This window comes from Lacerta agilis, chromosome 12, assembly GCF_009819535.1.
Source record: "Lacerta agilis isolate rLacAgi1 chromosome 12, rLacAgi1.pri, whole genome shotgun sequence".
In the NCBI taxonomy this organism is placed as follows: Eukaryota; Metazoa; Chordata; class Lepidosauria; order Squamata; family Lacertidae; genus Lacerta; species Lacerta agilis.
This window is the reverse complement of record NC_046323.1, coordinates 54,467,355-54,486,026: the sequence shown is the minus strand read 5'-3', so window position 1 is coordinate 54,486,026 and position 18,672 is coordinate 54,467,355. Positions and strand designations below refer to the sequence as shown.

Here is an 18,672-nt window from a genome sequence, read left to right as displayed (position 1 = left end):
CAAGGCGGCACGGAGCAAATGGTGCTGGGGCTTGCAAAACAGCCCAGGGAAACTCTGAATGCTACAGCTTTGCTTCAAGGAGCAAGGTGGTACTGATCCAGTGGGAATTGTCCTTCGTCCAGAATGCTTCGTTGCTAGAGCAAAAGTTCATAGGATTGGCTCATAAGATAAAAAAAACTGGTTTAAAATAAAGAACCAGTGCTTTGCAAAAAAAAAAAAAAAATTATAAACATGGGTATACAAGCAGCTCTTCCAAGCAGGGTGACATGAAGAGACTGTGGCCCAGTTGAACTTACCTGCTGTGTGCCTATTAAACCCGTAATGAAGACAACCTCCCCCCCCCAATAAGGAAGTTAGCTTGAACAATGTATCTTATGACACACAGTTAACTCCTATCATATCCAAGGGCAATTTTAAAACATGTAAGAATGGAGGCCTCCCAACCTTAACACGGCCTCAATGCTCCGTTCTGCTCTTTGTCAAGCTAATGACTAAGTTCGTATAATAATGCCAACATATGGAAAACAAGCCCCACCCTGGTGCAAGAAGCCTGCAGGCAGAGAGAAGCGGACAACCGTGCCTACTGACACTAGGCAAGGATTGGAGGGCAGGGTCATGAACACTCTCTTGCCCTGGTGGGTGCAAGGCTATGCTGAAGTCTGTGCCTCTGTGGTCACACAAGCTGAAGTAAGGTATCACATCAAAGTGCACAGCACAAGACCACAATGCTATGTGTAACACACGTGAAGGGAGAACCAACACAAAGTTTTTTTGAAATACACACGTGGGAGTCTGGAAAAGTAGCATGGGGGAGCAGTCACAAGGAATTTCAGTGTTTTAGGGTAGTCACAAAGTGGCTTGTTATGCAGCCAGACACCTTTCTCCTCACTGCACAGGAATGGAAAGGAGAGGACAGGCCTAGGGATTACCTAAGGAGGGGTGCTAGGAGGCGGGGGGGCGTCAGTGAAATCAAACTTTGAAAAGCTGGTATCACTCGATCAAGTGCATCAATTTTGTTAAATTAATTAAATAGTTTTAATTAATTTCAAATAAATGTGGTTGGGGTAGCAGGTTAACGCTGCCAGCAGGGGTGTCTTACCCATAGAGGCTAGTGGCGCCGGGTGCCAAGTTCTGGAGGGCACCAGGGAAGAGGCAGAGGCTGGACGTGGCACCTCCCGCCATCAGCTCGCCACCCTCGCCTGCCTCTGCCACGCCAAAGCAGCGCGGCGCCCAGAGCCTCCATCTGCTGTGGCCACCGTGGCACCGCGCCGGAGGAGCCGCCCTCCAGCCACTGCCCGCCTCCTCCAGCCCCGCCGTCCTCCCTAAATAAAGGTCGACAACTCTGGGAAACCGGGGGAGGGGGGTGGTGGCGGCCGCGGGAGGGAGCATGGCACCACAGTGCTAGATATGCTTAAGATGGCCCTGGCTGCCAGGAATGTGAACGCTGGCCTAAGACAACCAGGTTTGTACAAAACACCTGGTAGACAACTGCCATTGGTCCCAGTCAGCAAGGCCATACAATGATGGGGCTGATGCAAGTTGCAGTCCAAAATGTCTGGTAGGCAACAGGTTGGCAGAAGTGCTGCTGCTGCATGAAAACCAATGCTTCCCTTGTGCAGTTGCAAGGGGTGTCGTCCAGTTCCGCCACTTCTGGGTGGACTAGCTGTGCAGCTGAAAGGGCATCTGTAGGGGAGGTTTGGTGGTTTCTGTGTTTAAGGTTGTGCTCTCATTACTGTTTTCAGGTGACATGGACAGTTTATACCTTAGTGCTCCTACTAACAAATGAAAGAGGAACTTTACTGCTTATCCCAGCGGCAACCAAACACACTAGCAAACGAAGCCCTTTCTCCCAGCCTAACAACTGAAGGAAAGGCTAATGGGCAGGAGTGAGAGAGCTTCCCAAAGCAGGTGGTTGCTAGGGGCAGGGGAAGAGATGGTGGGTCTACCCTGAGGGGTTACGTAAGGAGGGCAACTGCGTCTGTGGAAGGAGACAGAGCAAAGAGTGAGGCTAAAGAAATATGGCATATGAGGGAAAGAAGTGGGAGGGAGCAGGCCGTGGACATGGAATGGATCAGCCGTCAGGGTTGGAAGGGTGGACCAATAGGATTCCCCCCTCTCCACAGTATTTCTAGAGAAAGGAACCAGGTATGTAAAACACAGCAGTGAAAAGAGTAGTAGCTGCAACCCCGTCTTTGACAGGAAGAGGAAAGAGCTGGAGCACAGTAACGGAGAGCTGAAGGAGAAAGGTGAGATGATGGACAACCATCTACACGAGGCTGGCTAGTGGTTTGTCACGGACAGCTATACAAACAAAAGCTTGCAGCTCTGAGCACGCAACGTGTAGGAAAGATGCCAAAAGTCAACCGTCTCCTTATTTGAAGTCACAAAACTTTTTATTAAGCAACATAAAAGCATTTAACAGCATTTAATTTCTACATTTTGTCCTGGAGCCCGCCAGGTCAGGCTAAAGGCATAACTTGCCACTCTCGTCTCAAAAGGAACCAGCCATGGTCGAGCCTTTCTGAGGCAGACAGGAAGGTAATTTTGCTGTGTTCCTCTCCCATCACAGCACCACCATGGAGTCCATGACAAACCACTAGCCTTGTTCTGAGGACTCCTGCCCTGCTTGGGGTCTCTTTTTCAAGTTCTGCAGTCGATTCGGCCACTGCCAATGTCATCATCATGCCAACTCACCTGACAAGTGAGCCAAGTGTGCGTTTAGGAAAAGAATCCTTGAATGCATTGCTCTTGGTGATGAAAATTTGCAGGGTCTTTATGCCAAAGGGCTGCAAAGGTGATACAGTACTTCACCGGGCGGGCACAGTAATCATCTCTCTTTCAGCCAATCCCAGGAATTCTTTATTCCTGCATGAGCACCTCGTTTTAAAATCAACGGCCAGGAGCTCAGAAAGAACAACAAGGATGGCGGATGGCTGGAGCAACTAACGTGGAAAACTAGTAATGAGCTAAATGGAGAGTTTGGTTAGGGAAAAGAGGAAAGAGACAACATGATAGAAGATGAGAACATGTTGCACAGATGTTGTCAACACCAAGGACAGCAGTCTCACTAAGGTGGTGCAAAGCAGCACAACTAAGGAAAAGGGATATATGAGGTTTAAAAGGGGGGAACGTTCCTATTTCAAATTGGATTGGGGGTGGGGAACACCAAAGCCTAATCTAATGTGGATGACCAACGTAAAGGCTGGAATGGACAGAAAACTGGACTTGCAGGGTGTGTGAGTGCTATATAAGATGACAGTTGAATGCCACCCGCATCATTGCAGGGAGGGAAAGGGCCACTATCGAAATGGCTACTGAAGATCTGCAAAGATGTGAATCTTTGAATGTGTGTCATTAATAGCTTGAGGCCAATTACATGCTCATGGGCAGCTTCAGTAACAAATGTTTTGGTTGTGCCTGGTTGAAATGAGCCTTGATGTAACATCTGAAAAACACACCCAGGATCATGGACCAATTCATAGCCAAAGGCATGAGACGATTTTCAGCTCAACAATGACCCACAACTTCTTTTTCATTTTCTAGGTAGTACATCTGAATACGTCCTAGCCAATGCTGTAAGCCAAAGATGAGGAACCTAAAGCTCTTCAGGTGTTGCTGGATTCAGACTCCCACCCATCGCTGACCAATGGCCATGCTGGCTTCTGGAAGTTGTAGTTCAACAATATCTGGAGGGCACCGGACTCCCCATCCCTGCCAGAAGCTCAGCATGAGGACCTGAAGCTAGTGTGAATAGAAGGTGACTGGAAATTTCATTCAATGCCACAGGGGGAAGCTCAAGTCTCACAAAGGTCTGGTGTGACTGAGAAGAGAACCAGTTCTAGAGCTTTCCCCCCTAGTCATCAAAAATAGTGATTCCCCCATGACCCACCCTATTCCGGCCAGCTACCTTCTTACCTCTTCTACATGAATTCAGGGAGAACATCGCTGGCAGAGCAAAATGGTCCAGTTCCTGGAAAAACAAGAGGGAGAAGAGATAGGAGAGATGAAATGTATCAAGGAGAGCCTAACAAATTTTAAGCAAAATATAAAAATTCCTTCCAGTAGCACCTTAGAGACCAACTAAGTATCTGAAGAAGTGTGCGCGCACACGAAAGCTCATACCAATAACAGTTGGCATTTTGTTTCAACTATGATAGACCAACATGGCTACCTACCTGTAACTAAAATTTTAAGCAACCGTCCAACCAGAACTTGTATATAAATATTGTGTTTCTGAGGAAGATAGGAAGCCAAATGCCTCATGATCACATGTAGTCAGGCTTATTGGCTGGGGTTTGTCAGCTTCCTTTCAACCAACTTCTGGGAGGAGGTTCTTTCAATGAAACCAGTCTTTTCAAAATTGCAGGATCCCAAACACCACCATCTCAGCACATACATCCCAATTCCTAGTGGATTTGCCTCTCCTCATTACACATCACCAGAGATCCTTTAAAGAGGGAGATGATGGGGATTGAAGCTGGGGTCTTTTATGTGCAACTGCTCAGCCATGCCCCACCCCAAGTGCAAAGCTCCACATTAAAAAAACACACGTTTAACTTGGTGACACATTTCCCGTTTAGAACTTTAACTAGCAGCAGCAGTTTGTGTTTGTGTTTGGTAACCCCATCCCCCATTTGTACCCATGAAAATCCCTCCCAAGTTGCTAGTTGGTGCTAAAGAAAACGTTGGGGGGAAAGAGCAGTATCTCAGTGTAAGGAAAGTGTTAAGCTCACGTCCCCACTTTGCTGTGGTTCTGACCCCACCCCAGCTGCTATTTAAAGTTTGAAAAGCCAAGCAGCACAGTTTGGTCCTAACCAGTAGTGCTGATTATCAGGATGAAAGAAGATTCAGTATAACCAAACGGATTGAAAAATCCTCATGATAGTCCCAAGCGACATTCTTAATTATTCAAGGACTTTATGAGTTGCAGGGATCGCAACTGACCTGAAAAAAGCCAGGCTGCCCTGACTGCTCCTCTACTTTTAATTGCAGCTTTACTTTTAGGAAACCAGCAAATGAAGCAGCAAATGAAGCCTTTTAAGACATACCAAGATAAAAAACAGTGCCACCTGAAAACAGGAGGTGTTGCCAGCATGGTGCCCATCAGACGTTGCTGGACTACAACTCCCATCTTCCCTCACCACTAGCTATGCTGTCTGGGGCTGATGAGAGTTGGAGTCCCTGTGTTAATATCTTCATCATCAACTCACTATTAAAGGCCCAGAGCAGAGGCTGTTCTCCATAACCAAAGACAGGCATGGCAATTTGGGACTTTGCTTGGGAGGATCAGAAAGACGTGGGCAGGTTTGGGCAACATTTAGTCCATTCAGTTTTTTTCTCATAGTGCCCAAGGAAGGCTGACCGCATGGAGGTCCACTGAGACTTCCCACATACAACAGAGAAATAAAATATACATTCTCCAAGATCACCACAGTATCAGTGGAGGCAAAGGATGTACCAGTTTTGGCAGGTGAGAGTCGCCATGCAGGCATAAAAATCATGCACCGACTGAAATGCCCTCTTCTATGTCACCCTTTTGCCATTGCAAACCCATCCAAGAGCCAATGCAGAGTCAAACCCACAAATTCCCAGGACATGCTGGGCACCTAAAAAGAACTGTTGTTCAAGAGCCATGCAGTTTAGAACATTGTGCCAGCTGTCTCACAGTTTCCCCATCATAGCTACTCCAAGTTTAGTATGCGATTACTACATCTTTTTTTATACATAGAGAGCAAACACCCCCCCAAAAGGCATAAAACAGAAGCTTGTGCTAATAACTGTGGATTGAGACAGGGACTGATTGTGGTGTCCAGGTTCAAATCCTTGCTAAACCTAGAGCATGGTGCAGCTTTGGGCAAGTCACTACACATCTCAGCCTAGCCTACTTCAAAGTTATGACGAAGACACTTGTTTAGGCTGGGATGTTTGGCACACAATGCCAAAGTTAGATTTTCTCCATTGATTCAATCAATCAAGAAGCGAGCTCTGCCAATGAATTTTCTAAACAGCTAATAATTCCAGTCTGCCTCTCCATGTCTCATTCATTCCGAGTCCGTTTGTTACAACAGAAGAAGTGTAGGCTAGCTAATGCTGCCAACCTGAACTCGCCTGCAACTGATGTTCCAAGAACAAGAAGAACTGCTTCTCAGCTCCCCTTGCCAACCTGGTGCCCTCCAGATGTTCTGGACTACAACTCCCGTCAGCACCAGCCAGCCAGCCATCGAAGCCAACTTGACCCTTGCAAGCTTTTATTCCAGTGTTAAAATAAGGCTTATAAAAGTTGGAACCCCAGGAATTTACTTTCATTCCAATTCCAGGCTACCTCACTCCCATTCTCTTCCCCTATAATGATGCCTACTTGTGATCTGATGCATTACCTCCTGTTACCTATCTACCTGCTCCTCTTACACCCAGAGGAATTGTGACTACAAACAACACTGAGGCTCATGAGCATCCGGACGCACCTGGCTGGGTACTGCCTTAAGCAGAATTCTGCTCCAGAAGGCAGAGCTTGCTTTCATCCAGAAAATCTTACGCTCCCAACAACCCACTGAAATCCACACAGCTGCCAAACTAACTTTTGCCAAAGTACCACCCTCCATTCCTGCCACCAGAACCATGGCTTTTCCCACCTCTGATGCTGTTAAATCAGATGTGAAGACATCCCTTTGTTACCCTCAGCATCAGGACCACCAGACTCCTGTCCTACTCTCACTCTTTCGGTTCTGCACAGCTTTCCAACATCACCTCGCCTCCATCGCTAGCCAAGTCACTGCCTCCAGACCCTGGATCCAATTCTTATGATTACCTCCATCACCATGCTCCCAGACTCGCCAATATCCCTTTGCCAGGCACACCTACGGCGCTCCCATCCCTAGGGCCCCTCTCCTGGGACGAAGCCCCCCCCCACCTCCTCCGATCCACCCAGAGCCTGGCCACCTCTCCCAAGCGTGGCATCCCAGACCAGGACCATGAGGAGCAGGGTCTGGCCACGAAGCTCCCTGAGGGCTAGCCGCTGCCTCTCAGCCTGGCCTACCTCACGGGGTTGTTGTTGTTGTTGCCAGGAGGAAAACGCCTTGCAAGCAAAGGCGGTGCGGAAACGTCAAGCCGTCCCAGTGCAGGAACAAACACCTGTCACTGCCCCCCCCATCACCCACCCCCCAAAAAACCCCAACCTTGGTGCGGATTCTCTCTCTTTCTCTCACCCCCCGAAAGAAGCATCTCTGCTCCACGCCCACCCCAACAAGACCGCGGTCCCCCCCCACGGCCTGCTCCCCCCCAAGACACACGGTCCCCCCCGCCCTCTCCAACCCCTCCCCACATATTCGCCACTTGCCCCCCCTCTCCTCTGCGCATCCCCCCTCCCCCCATTTATCTCCCCCCCAAGCGTCTCACGGCAGCTGCGTCCGCCTCTCCCTCCCTCCCTCCCTGACGAGCGGCGGCGGCGGCGCCCGCTCCTTTCCTTCCCTCGCCGCCGCCGCCGCCTATTCTCCTTCTTTCTCCTCCCTCCCTCAGAGGCCACCGACCTCCTTCGCGCCGCTGCTCTTCGCCGCTGTGGCCGAGGGGCGGGCGAGGAGGAGGAGGAGGAGGAGGAGCGCGAGGCCGCGGCGGCTGCGCGGAGCGGGGCGGGCGGGCGAGAGGGAGCGGGCGAAGAAGGCGAGAGAGGTGGGTGGTTTTCCTCACTGGCCGGCCGGCTCGCTCTTTTCCCTCTCAGGCGCCGGGACTACGGCTCCCGGCAGGCCCCGCGCGCCGCCGCCAATACGGCTTCCGGTCCCTGAGCGGAGGAGGAGCAGGAAGGAAGCGCAGCCGGGCTTTCGGCGGGGAGGGGAGGGGAGAGAGGAGGGCGCTCGCGCCTCTCCAAGGCAACGGAGCACGCCAATGGGAGGCGGCGGTGGGCGGGGCTTGGAGGGGAAAGGCGGAAGGTGACGGGCAGGCCCGGAGAGAGGAGGAGGAGGAGGAGGCCGGTGCCGCCTCCGGGCCTCTGCCGGTGAGTGAGTGAGTGAGTGAGTGAGGCGCCCCTTCTCCTTCCCCCGGGACTCGCCTCCCCTCAGTCCCTCCGCCCCATTACCTCCTCCCCGCCCGCCCCCCGCCTACAACTGTCTGGGCTTCACCTGCCGGGCTACCGCCTGCCTCTCTTTTCCTCTCCCCCCCCCGCGTTCCTTTATTTAGTTAATTATTTCGCTTTATATCCCCCCTCCCCATGGAGCGCGAGGCGGCGTGCGTGAGTTTGCCCCCCTCCTCATTTTGTTTTTTTGAAAAAGTAATAATAATAATAATAATAATAATAATAATAATTTATTTGTACCCCGCCCATCTGGCTGTAACAGTCCCCCACAACAACAGCAACAACCACCCTGTGAGGTAGGCTGAGGCAGAGAGATGGTTGCACCCAGGGGCTGAGTGGGGTGTTGAAGGTGTTGAACCCTCGCCTGTTTCAGGTCCCAAGGGCCCAGCACTCTTCCTTAACCTCTGCGCCGCCATCATTTCTCCCTCAGCAGTCTGCCAGGCGGAAATTTAGCAGGTTGATCTGCTCTAATCTGTTTTCGTATTTTAACGTTTTTTACATTTCAAAATATAGCTGCAGTCCCCCCCCCCCCGATTTTATTGTTTTATGTTTGCATAAACCACTTTGAGCTGTAGTAATTTTATTTATACAATCAAGCGGCATGTGAATTGTATCAAACAAACAAACAAACAAATTCCCCTTAATAGCATTTAACGCTAGAACACTGTTACATCAAGTTCAGGTGTATGTTGGAAGGTTCAGGAGACATAAAAGGAAGTACATGGTGCTGGGTTAAAACTGTGGAACTTGCTCATGTTGAAATGTTTGCTGTCCATCCTTCTTTCTTTGAGCTCAGCATTTTCCATGGCTTTAATTAAATTATGGTCCTTCTATGGTCCTTACAACTTTCTTTATATATTTATTGGTCCTGAGCAAAATTATGGTTCCGTGCATTTCTTTCAAACCCTGGAATCACTTTCCCCCCAGATTAAACAGGGATGCACCCGAAGTTGGAGGAGCTTGTTTTGATGCCCTCATCCTGGATTGCAGTGCAGTGCCGCAATTCTTCCAGACCTTCAGAAATGGACGGGTCAGAAAGGGGAGTAACATGACGGTAAGAATCCTTAAGAATATTAAGCCTCTCACAGGAATGCCTTCTATGTCACATGCTACGCTTTATTTCTGTAGAGCTTTTTGGCCCAAAGTCCCCCAATGTGAACAACATTGTACAGTGGTACCTTGGTTTATGAACTTAATCCGTTTCGGCAGCCTGTTCTTAAACCAAAGCGTTCTTAAACCAAGGTGTGCTTTCCCATAGCAGCAGGGGACTCAATTTACAAATGGAGCACACTCAACAGAAAGCGAAACGTGTTTTGCATCCAAGGCAAAGTTCACAAATGTTCTTAAGCCAAGTTACAGGTAGGTAGCCGTGGTAAGTTACAGGTATTCTTCAGATACCTGTAAAAGTGTGCACGCACACGAAAGCTCATACCAAGAACAAACTTAGTTGGTCTCTAAGGTGCTACTGGAAGGAATTTTTTAATTTTTAATTTTGTTCTTAATCCAAGTTGTTCGTAAACTAAGCTGTTCTTAAACCAAGGTACCACTGTAATACAAAGCAAACTTAAAATAATACAAGAAACATGGTAAATCAATACTATAAAGTGATACAAACGCAAAATACCCATCAGTCACATCATGAGCTGGATTGAGCTGCATTCATGCCTTTTCCATGGACACAACTTCCCAGCATTCCCCTTCTCACTTAGAAGTCACCGTAATTTGCATTTCCACCCTCACCCTGGCCGAGTTCTAATATGTCAACTATTATCAGGCCTATCCTCAATCCATCGCCCACGGGCAGTGCCCTCCCTCCTGTCACATCCCGAAGGAGAGACCCAAAGGCAGGATACCCTTTGCTTTCACTCCCTTTGGAGCTACCCATCCGTTATAAATCATACCAAAATAATGTATTCAAGCTGCAACGTACGCCCAGAATGAACAGACTAGACACTGCAAAGGAGTAGTAGAGAGCAAAATCTACTGCCCCGTGGTGGTTCTTCACTTTCTTTTTTTTCATTACTGCTGCTTCTGTTTTCAGTCATACAGCGCTTTCTGAGTGTTAGTGCTGTACTGGAGCAGGAAGAGGCATAGTCCCTGCCAGGAGTGAACTGTGGTGTAGTACAGGCAGGGCAGCGAGGCTCATGTGCCTTCCCAATGCTGAGCATCACTTTCAGTGATTGAGAAGCCCAGGAAGCTCAGTGTGGGGTGTGTGGGTGGGGTGGTTGTGCAGGCCAATCTGATATGCCTGCCATTGCACCTGCACCGTGCTGAGCTCCCCATGCTGCTCTCCTCTCCACCTCTCAGGCACTTGCTGCAATGCCCATAGTTGGGAAGGCAGGTGAGTAATTTTGCCCGCTACCAGACCCTGCCCAGAGGTCTCCCTGTCTTGTGCATTCATACAGCCCATCGATATGCATGTTTACTCAGAAATCCATTGAGTTCAAGGGAAGTTAGTGCCAAGTAAGCAGGCTTCAGAGTTTGGGCTGATTCGCATGGGAGGATGCAGTCCTTCAGATAGCCTGGGATGAGCAAATTGGAGCTTTAGGTTGTAGACAAAGTAATGGTCAACACTCTGCTGCAATTTGAATACCTCTGCTGTGAGTGTTTTGTTGTGGATTTGAGTCCCTGCTTATATCTGTTACAATGAGGGATGTGTGAAGAGGAGTGTGGCAAAACAGCAAGGCTTATTTAAATAAGAAGCACGCAAACTCCACTCAGTGCTAATGAGCATTCTTCATTTTTAATTTCATCAGCATTGAGTGAAGTTTTCAGGAATCTTAATTTGAAACAGGTTCTTATTTTAAAAAGATACAGCAACCAAACAAACTAAAATACAATCTAAAAATAAAAATAATGGGAACAAAACAGTAACCATATTACATATGCCAGCAAATCGCAGCAATATAGCAACATATTGTTTTGAGGCCTCCACCAGAAATGCCTGCCGGAATATAACTTGTAATATATACTTAAAAGTGAGGAAAGAAGGGGCCAGATGAAGCACTCTTGTGAGCCACATTCTTATTTTTCTGCCGCATTTCAGCATTTTGGAAAAGTTATGCATACTGTTACAATCTAAATGAGTGCAGGCAATGTACCATGCTTATATATTTTGTCCTGTGTATTAGTTGCTGCTTTGCTATGCATAGTTAATAAAAGCTAATTGGTAGCATTTAAATTATTTTCACAATTTGTAGAAATGGGACTTACCTTGTATCTTAATCTTGTACCTTTCCCTTGCTGTTCCTCTCCATTCTGTCCTCACAACAACACTCCCGAGAAAGGTTAGGCGGAGACATGGTGAGGGGTCCAAGCTCATTCAGTGAGCTTCATAGCTGAGGGATTTTAACCTTGGCCTTCAAGGGCCTAGACTACCACACCACTCACTGTGCCACAGGAGCTCTTAATGCTTGGAAAATGAATTTTGTAATGTATTAAAGGCTAAGGCTGCAGTTCTAACCAGTTTTTGCCGGGAGTAAGATTCACGGAATTCAATTGAACTTTCTTCCAAGTAACAGTGCTTAATATCACATTGTAATCTGATTTTATTTTTTTATGAGCACAAGGTTTCCATATTGCCCTTCATACAGATATATACTATGGCAGTGATTCCAAAACTCTCCGAGTTCAATTTGGTTATTATGTGTGTATAGAGGAAGCCTCTGACAAATGTTGTTTTTCCTGAATACAGACATCACTTGGCTTGAGTATGTATATGAAAAATTGTATACTATATTCTTTAACTTCTAATATTGCTTCTTATCCGCTCCTGGAAATATAAAAGTTGTTTCAGCTTGTCCCGGTAACCTGAGAGATGAGGATAGGGTACCTGCCATTAACCTCATTTGCTAATGCGTTAACATTAGTGTAAAGACTGAGAGAGAGAAGTCTTTGAATGCTGTGGTCAGCAGTTGGCAGCTTCTTGGGTCTGTGAAACATCTTGCCATTTAAAAAGCGATAGGAGGTTCCAGGCACTGGGGCTTTTTGAAAAGGGGGCAAGATGCCCACAGGTAAAGCAAGTATTCAGTGGTAAAATTAATGTATTTTCAGGAATAACTCTCCGCATTCTACTGTGTATTCTGTAAAAAAAGATAGCTTGCTTAAAGCTTGAATGTTTGGGTTGGGATCCAGGCTTTGATACGCCTGTCCTCTATATCCTGGGATAGCTCAGTCTGTAGAGCTTCAGGCTCTTTAATTTCTGGGTCTTGGGTTGGAGCAAAAGATTTCTGCATTGCAGGCAGTTGGGCTACATTAACAAGATGGTCAATGTATGAATTATATGATTCTAATATGTACCTTTTGATTGGTCCCCTTTTGTGCTGCAGAGCCATTTCTCATTTTATTGGCAGGTGCATAATAGTCAGAAATTCAGGAGGAAATGCTTCTGGGGCAAGGCTCCACCTGCTGAATTCCTGCCTGTTGTGCACATCTGGGAGACGCTGGAGCTGCGTGTTTTGTTAAGCTGAGGTTTGAAATCAGGCATGCCTGGAACTAGAAAACATGCTCGTGAGAATGCAGCCCAGGACGCGTAGTAACAGCATTGATGGCGCCTGCGTTGATTTGTAATTGTGGCGGCTACTGCGCAGGCGCCCGCTGGAAACGCTTGGAGTTAAGGCTGGGCGCGCATGGCCACGGTTGTGCGCATGCGTCTCCCTCGAGCTCCCCCCCCCCCGCCTCGGAAGGGCGGAGCACGCAGCGCGAATAGGGGAGGGTCGCGCGTTGGCGCATGAGCAGTAGCGAAGCCCCGTGCTCACGTGGTAACAAGATGGCGAGCAGTCGTGGGGGGGGGGAAGAGGCTGCGGGGCGCACGCGCAGATGGCGGCGACCGCCCCCTGTCGGCTGCGGCGGCAGCGCTCTGTCATCAACTCGAGGTTTTCGCCGAGTGTTTGGCGCGCGCGGGTTTGTGCGTGCAGGGCGCGCGCGCTCGAGGGAGAAGAGAAGAGAGACGAGAGAGCTTGCTGCGACGGCTCGCTTCTACGCGCATGCGTGCGCCGCGGCTGAGGCGCGGGCTGGGAGGGAAATATCTTGGCCGGGCGCGCGCGCGCCGTCTCGGGCGAGCTCGTATTGTCCCGGCCGGGAGTCCATGGAGAGTCCCGGACCGCCCTGAGGCGCTGAGGAGGCGGCGGCTGCTGAGGCGGAGCGGCCTGCCCCGAGGCGACGGCTCCCTTCATGGCGGCGGCTGCTGCTGCGACCGGGCCCGCCATGGCGGCGGCGGCTGCGTCTGAGGCGAGCGGCCCGCCGTGGCGGCCCCAGAGTCGCCGGCATCGGCAGGCGGAAGCGCGGGCCCGGCAGGCCTCTCTGTGGGGCCGGGCGCGGAGCCTGTGCCGCCGCCTGCGGGCGCTGCAGGCCCGGCAGGTGGAGCGGCACGTCCGGCAGCAGCTGGCCGGGCTGGCGCGGAGCGTGGCCGGGCGGGCGGGCTCCGAGGCGCCTCCGCCGCCTCCTCCTCCGCCCGCGCTGGGCCCGGAGCTGCGGCAGCTGGCCGCCTCCGCCACCGCCCGCCTCCGCGCCGCCCAGCGCGCCTGCGACTCGGACGCCACCGACAGCGCCAGCGCCTGCTCCTCGGGGTCGTCCGCTTCCTCGGGGTCGTCGTCGTCCTCGGCCTCCTCCTGCTCCTCGGCCTCGGACAGCGAGAGCGCCGAGCCGTCGCCGGCGGAGCGCCCCGCCAACGTGGGGTGAGTTGCCCGGGGAGGCGCGGTCGGGCTGGGCGGGAGGCGTCGGCGGCCGCCGCCTTGGAGGAAGCAGAAGGCGCCCGCTTCAACTTCCTCCCTCTGTTCCTAAGCGGGGTCGGGGTGGTGGTTCCTCCTCACAGCAACCCTGTGAGGCAGGCCGCCCTTGTTCCCCTTGCACAGGCGGGGAGCCCGAGCAGCTCCCTTTGGGGCTGCGCCTAGTTTGTTCCTCGCGCCAGAAGTCTCTGGCCAAGGGCTGAGGCAACTCTTGCGCAACGCCTCCCCCTTTCCCTGCATTTCTGGCCAAGTTGTGGGAGGCGTCGTGGCCATATGGTGTGTGGATCACGGGCTGAAGCCGCCATGTGCTTGGGATGCTACCGCAGTAAGTAGTGGTTTCCACGTGCACAGAAGGGGGTAGGAGTCGAACGCCGGTTCATCCAGGCCACCGCCGGAATGTTTAAAGGCTGTATGCCACTTAACATATCAGATAAGGATGGGGAAGGCCCTGGTTCAAATTCCCCCTCAGATGTGAAGTTAACCGGGTAACCATGGGCGAGTCATGCCTGAACTAAGACACAGGGTTGTTGTTGGGATAAAATGGAGCAACGAAATGCCATGCCTTGAGCTACTTGGTGTAAGGGGCGGGGTAAGAGAAAGAAAGAAAGAAAGAATCTATTGGCTCAGTGGCAGCCTTGACCTGCATACAGGTAAGGAACTTAGAGCTGGTCCTTAATTATGATCACTCCTTTTGTGGCTGGGTTTCAGGTTGCTTTGGTAATGTCTGTAGGAGACTTTTTTGTAAAAAAAATAAATAAAAAATTGTTATTGTCTGTACTTTGCTTTCCTTCCCAAATGCTGCTTGAGTGACTAACAAGAAAAACATTTAAAATGCTAGAAACAAAAGCTGGTGGGGAAAAAAAACAACTGAGCAAGATGATAAGATTGAAATAGACAATTATGTGGGCCAAGCAAATGATGCAGTTATTTCCCATGCCAACCGAATCGTTTGTTTTGAGAGACAAGGCAACATTGGCATGAGAAGTAGTGCCATAGTCACATGGCACTTGCTGTTGTTTCTTATGGTTGGGAAGCAGTTCCCCCATGGTGAAAAGGTCTAAGTCATCCTTGCAGCAAAGAGTACTGGTTCTGTTCATGCTTTGGAAACAATGAAACTCAAGGTAAAAGACAATACACTGCATGTCACTACAGACTAGTTTATACAACCGGCAGTAATATACATTATCTGAGATTATTACCCAGAATTCACAGCTCCTGCCTTAAGATAACAAGATTTGGGGGATAGCATAGGTTACATAGGAAACCTCTGCCTTCACAGGGTGTCTGCAGTAATTTTTCCAGGGTGTAGCAGTGAGCAGGTTAGTTTCTCACAAAAAAATAACACCAATCCCTGCACATTTTGCACCATATCTCAGGTTTTTAAAAAGTGAAATATTGGCATTATGGTTCTTAATCTCCTCTTTTCCCTCCCCTGCCCCAATGGAAGCCCATGCTTCAGAGAACAATATTTTTTTGGATATTTCAGATAAAATTCCTTTGTTCACATTCTTGAAGGAATTGGAAAACTCTGCATGGAACCTTGCCTGCCTGAGGTTTTTTTTAAAAAAGTTTTTCAAGAAAGTTGGTTGTTCTTGTTCAAGTGCCTGGGGCCACTAACACTTGTGGCTAATAAATAAACAACAAGCACAATAAAATAAAATTAAGTAAGCACAGCTGCAGTTATCAATCCAGTACGAATGACGGGCAGGAAAAAGCCAGATTTTCACTTATCATTTGAAGCTATGGACTCTACCATTTGAAGCTATAGACTCTACCTGCCTTGAGAGGACATTCCACAGTGTTGACTTAGCATCACAGCTGGAAAGGCTCTGCTGCATATGAGTGTCTGGGATGCTGATGACCAGAGTTTACAGGATAACGTGTGAGAGAAGGTGGTCTTTGGTTCTTAGTCCCCGGTGTGTTGAGGATTTTAAAAGTCTTCCCATGGCAGCAGAAGTATGGACTGGCAGTAGCTCAGTGGTAGACCATCTTATTTGCTCAGTACAGTGGTACCTCAGATTAAGAACTTAATTTGTTCTGGAGGTCCGTTCTGAACCTGAAATTGTTCTTAACCTGAGGTACCACTTTAGCTAATGGGGCCTCCCGCTGCCGCTGCGGCGCAATTTCTGTTCTCATCACAACGTGCTATTTCTTAACCCAACGTGCTATTTCTGGGTTAGCAGAGTCTGCAACCTGTAGCGTCTGTAACCCGAGGTTACCACTGTATAGGCAATGTTGAACTAGATCGGCTAGCGGTCTGACTTTGTAAGGCAAGCTTATGTGTTGCATAAGAACCTAAGAGCCCTGCTGGATCAGACCAAAGCCCCATCTAGCCCAACATCTTGTTCTCAGAGGCTTGTGGGAAGCCAGCAAGCTGTGCATGAACACATAGCACTCTCCCCACTTGTGATTTCCAGCAACTGGCGTTCAGAGCCATATAGTTTCCGATACCAGAAGTAATATACAGTACGTCCATAATGGCTGGCAGCCAATGATAGCCTGTGTATTTGTGCAAACCTCTTTTAAACCCATCCAAATTGGTGGCAATTGCAACATCGTGTGGTAGCGAATTCCATAGTTTACCTGTGTGCTGTGTTAAGAGTTTTCTAGTTAATTATTGGTTTTATTACAGTACATTGTGCAGAGAATCTTGGTTATGGGTGATTCAGAAATAAAGAATACCATCAATTTAAATAGATTACCTACTTTTTTTTTAGCTTATTGTACAAGCAGAATTTGAGTTACTGACCAAGTCCAACGAGCAACTTGCTTGTACAGTAGTGTTCTGTATCAGTTGAAGCTTCAGAACACCTTTGAGGCTAGCATCATGAAGAGTGCATTATAATAATTAGGTAACTAGAGTACATGGAAAAGGTGTAGTAAGTGAGCCCACTGGAAGATTCTAATCCTTTCCTTGCATGTTCCTTGAATTGAAAGAGAGGAAATCCAACAGCACACACCTTACTAAGAGTTCTTTCATCTTGTCATTGCAGCAGGCACTAAACTGATCAGGCACTAAACAAGTTAATGATAGTTTGCATGATCAATAACACCTCAAGACAAAGTCAATCAGTATAATGAATAACACTTAGTTGGTAGCAATGATAGTAGTTGATTAGAATCAGGGTCTCCCAGGTATGAATTCTACTTTCTTTCCATTTGTTTATTAAGTTTGCCTAGGGTGGTGAATTTTTGGAACTTAACTGCTCTGTAATGATGATGATCAGATTGTCAACTGAAGTCTTTGCACAGGACAGAGATGTGTTGTCAAATGCCACAGCTTCAGAAAGTACCGGGTAACCCTACTTTTTGGCATATTTAAGGGTTTCATGTGTGTACCTGTAGTGTGATGTATTAATCTGGCAGGTGTCTGTTCCAGAGGAAAGAAAGGGCATTTGTGGCATCCTCTCTTTTGTGAGAACCTTAATTATCTATACCTGAGCAGCGTGCAAATGTGAGAGACTCAAAATAATCATACAGCTAAGCAAAAATAAGTGTCCTTGGAAAAGATTGATGTTCCAAAAGTGGTGGGAAAAGCTTGTGTTTGGCCCAGTGATTTGAGTTTGATGTGTCCTGATGGCAAGTAATGTGTAGTGTACACGTACTGAGTTTGAACCTGGGATACATTGGTGGCATTGAGTACATTGTTAACTCTGAATTTAAAACCCCAAGAAATTGAAACAGCCTGTGTGTGTGTGTCTGTGTACAAACAAACAAACAAAATTATTTAGAAGTCGTGTAACTATTAGCAATTATTAATCTGTTGATGTTTTGGCTGAAGAAGATACACACTTGCGGAAGTAGTTTCTGCCCCTGCAGCTTTAATTGCACAAAACACCTTCCTGTTAAACTTCTTACTTGGGATAAGTGGCTTGGACTCATGTATAGAACCATTTGTCACTCAGGGGCATAGTAGCTCAGTATTCTGAATACAAGCCTGACCTGATTTATTTCAGCCTGAAATGGCAAGCTCCATTTCTTAGTGGTACAGCACATTTTCTTTGCCTACAATACGTCCCAGATTCAGTCCCCAGCATCTCCAGGAAGGGCTGGGAAAGGTTCATTTCTGAAAGCCTGAAGAGCCACTGTCAATCAGTGTGGACAGTCCTGAGCTACATAGACCAATATGTTCTGACGTGGGAGTTTCCTTTGTTCTGCTGCACATTATCTCTTGAATGATATTAAACTGAACTTGACTACCTGTATTTGTTTCATTTTAGTAGGCTGGGAGTTAGCCTTGAAGCAAATGATGTTGTCTGGGCTTGTGGTTTGTGGGAAGCCAAGAATGAAGCTAGGCTGCTAATCATGGTTTGGAGAGAAACAAACCATGAGCCTCTGTTTGGATAACAGAATAAGCAAACACTTGTGGTTTAGAGATACGAAGATTCAGGAAAAACCTTTCTATCCCCTCCCCCCAGGCCTTCACATCTCTTAAGTTGGTTGCTCTTGGTGTATCCAGGAGTGGAGGAGATATGAAGTGGGCACACAAAGAAGGGCCTCAGAGGATGATTGCAGGGTCCGGGTTGGATTGAACCTGGGTCCTTATATTAGGTGCGTAATATAAGCAAACATAAAGTGACTAACATAAGCAAACCATAGCCATGTATCCTGAGAAACAGACCCTTTACTAGATGCTGTGGTTAGCAGTTGGCTTCTGGGGTCAATTCAAGATGCTGTTTTTGATCTTTTAAAGTTCTAGACCATGGGTAGGCAACGTAAGGCCCAGGGGCCGGATGCGGCCCAATTGCCTTCTCAGTCTGGCCTGTGGATGGTCCGGGAATCAGCGTGTTTTTACATGAGTAGAATGTGTCCTTTTATTTAAAATGCATCTCTGGGTTATTTGTGGGGCATAGGAATTTGTTCATCCCCCCCCCCCCAAAA

General features: G+C 48.4%; 2 protein-coding genes across 4 annotated transcripts in view; one reads left to right on the top strand and one right to left on the bottom strand.

The window, feature by feature from the left end:
• The window catches only part of DHX30 (DExH-box helicase 30), a 30,168-nt gene extending 22,540 nt beyond the window's left edge, over positions 1-7,628 (bottom strand). For both annotated transcript variants that reach the window (XM_033165056.1, XM_033165057.1), the window contains exons 1-2: positions 7,527-7,628; positions 3,916-3,970 (exon numbers count right to left, since the gene is read on the bottom strand). In XM_033165056.1, the coding sequence (XP_033020947.1) occupies positions 3,916-3,943 (28 nt within the window). In that variant the 5' untranslated portion in view covers positions 3,944-3,970; positions 7,527-7,628. The remainder of the gene's footprint in view (positions 1-3,915; positions 3,971-7,526) is intronic.
• Positions 7,629-13,222: 5,594 nt separating this feature from the next.
• The window catches only part of LOC117055504 (KAT8 regulatory NSL complex subunit 1-like), a 40,135-nt gene continuing 34,685 nt past the window's right edge, over positions 13,223-18,672 (top strand). For both annotated transcript variants that reach the window (XM_033165048.1, XM_033165047.1), the window contains exon 1: positions 13,223-13,740. In XM_033165048.1, the coding sequence (XP_033020939.1) occupies positions 13,238-13,740 (503 nt within the window). In that variant the 5' untranslated portion in view covers positions 13,223-13,237. The remainder of the gene's footprint in view (positions 13,741-18,672) is intronic.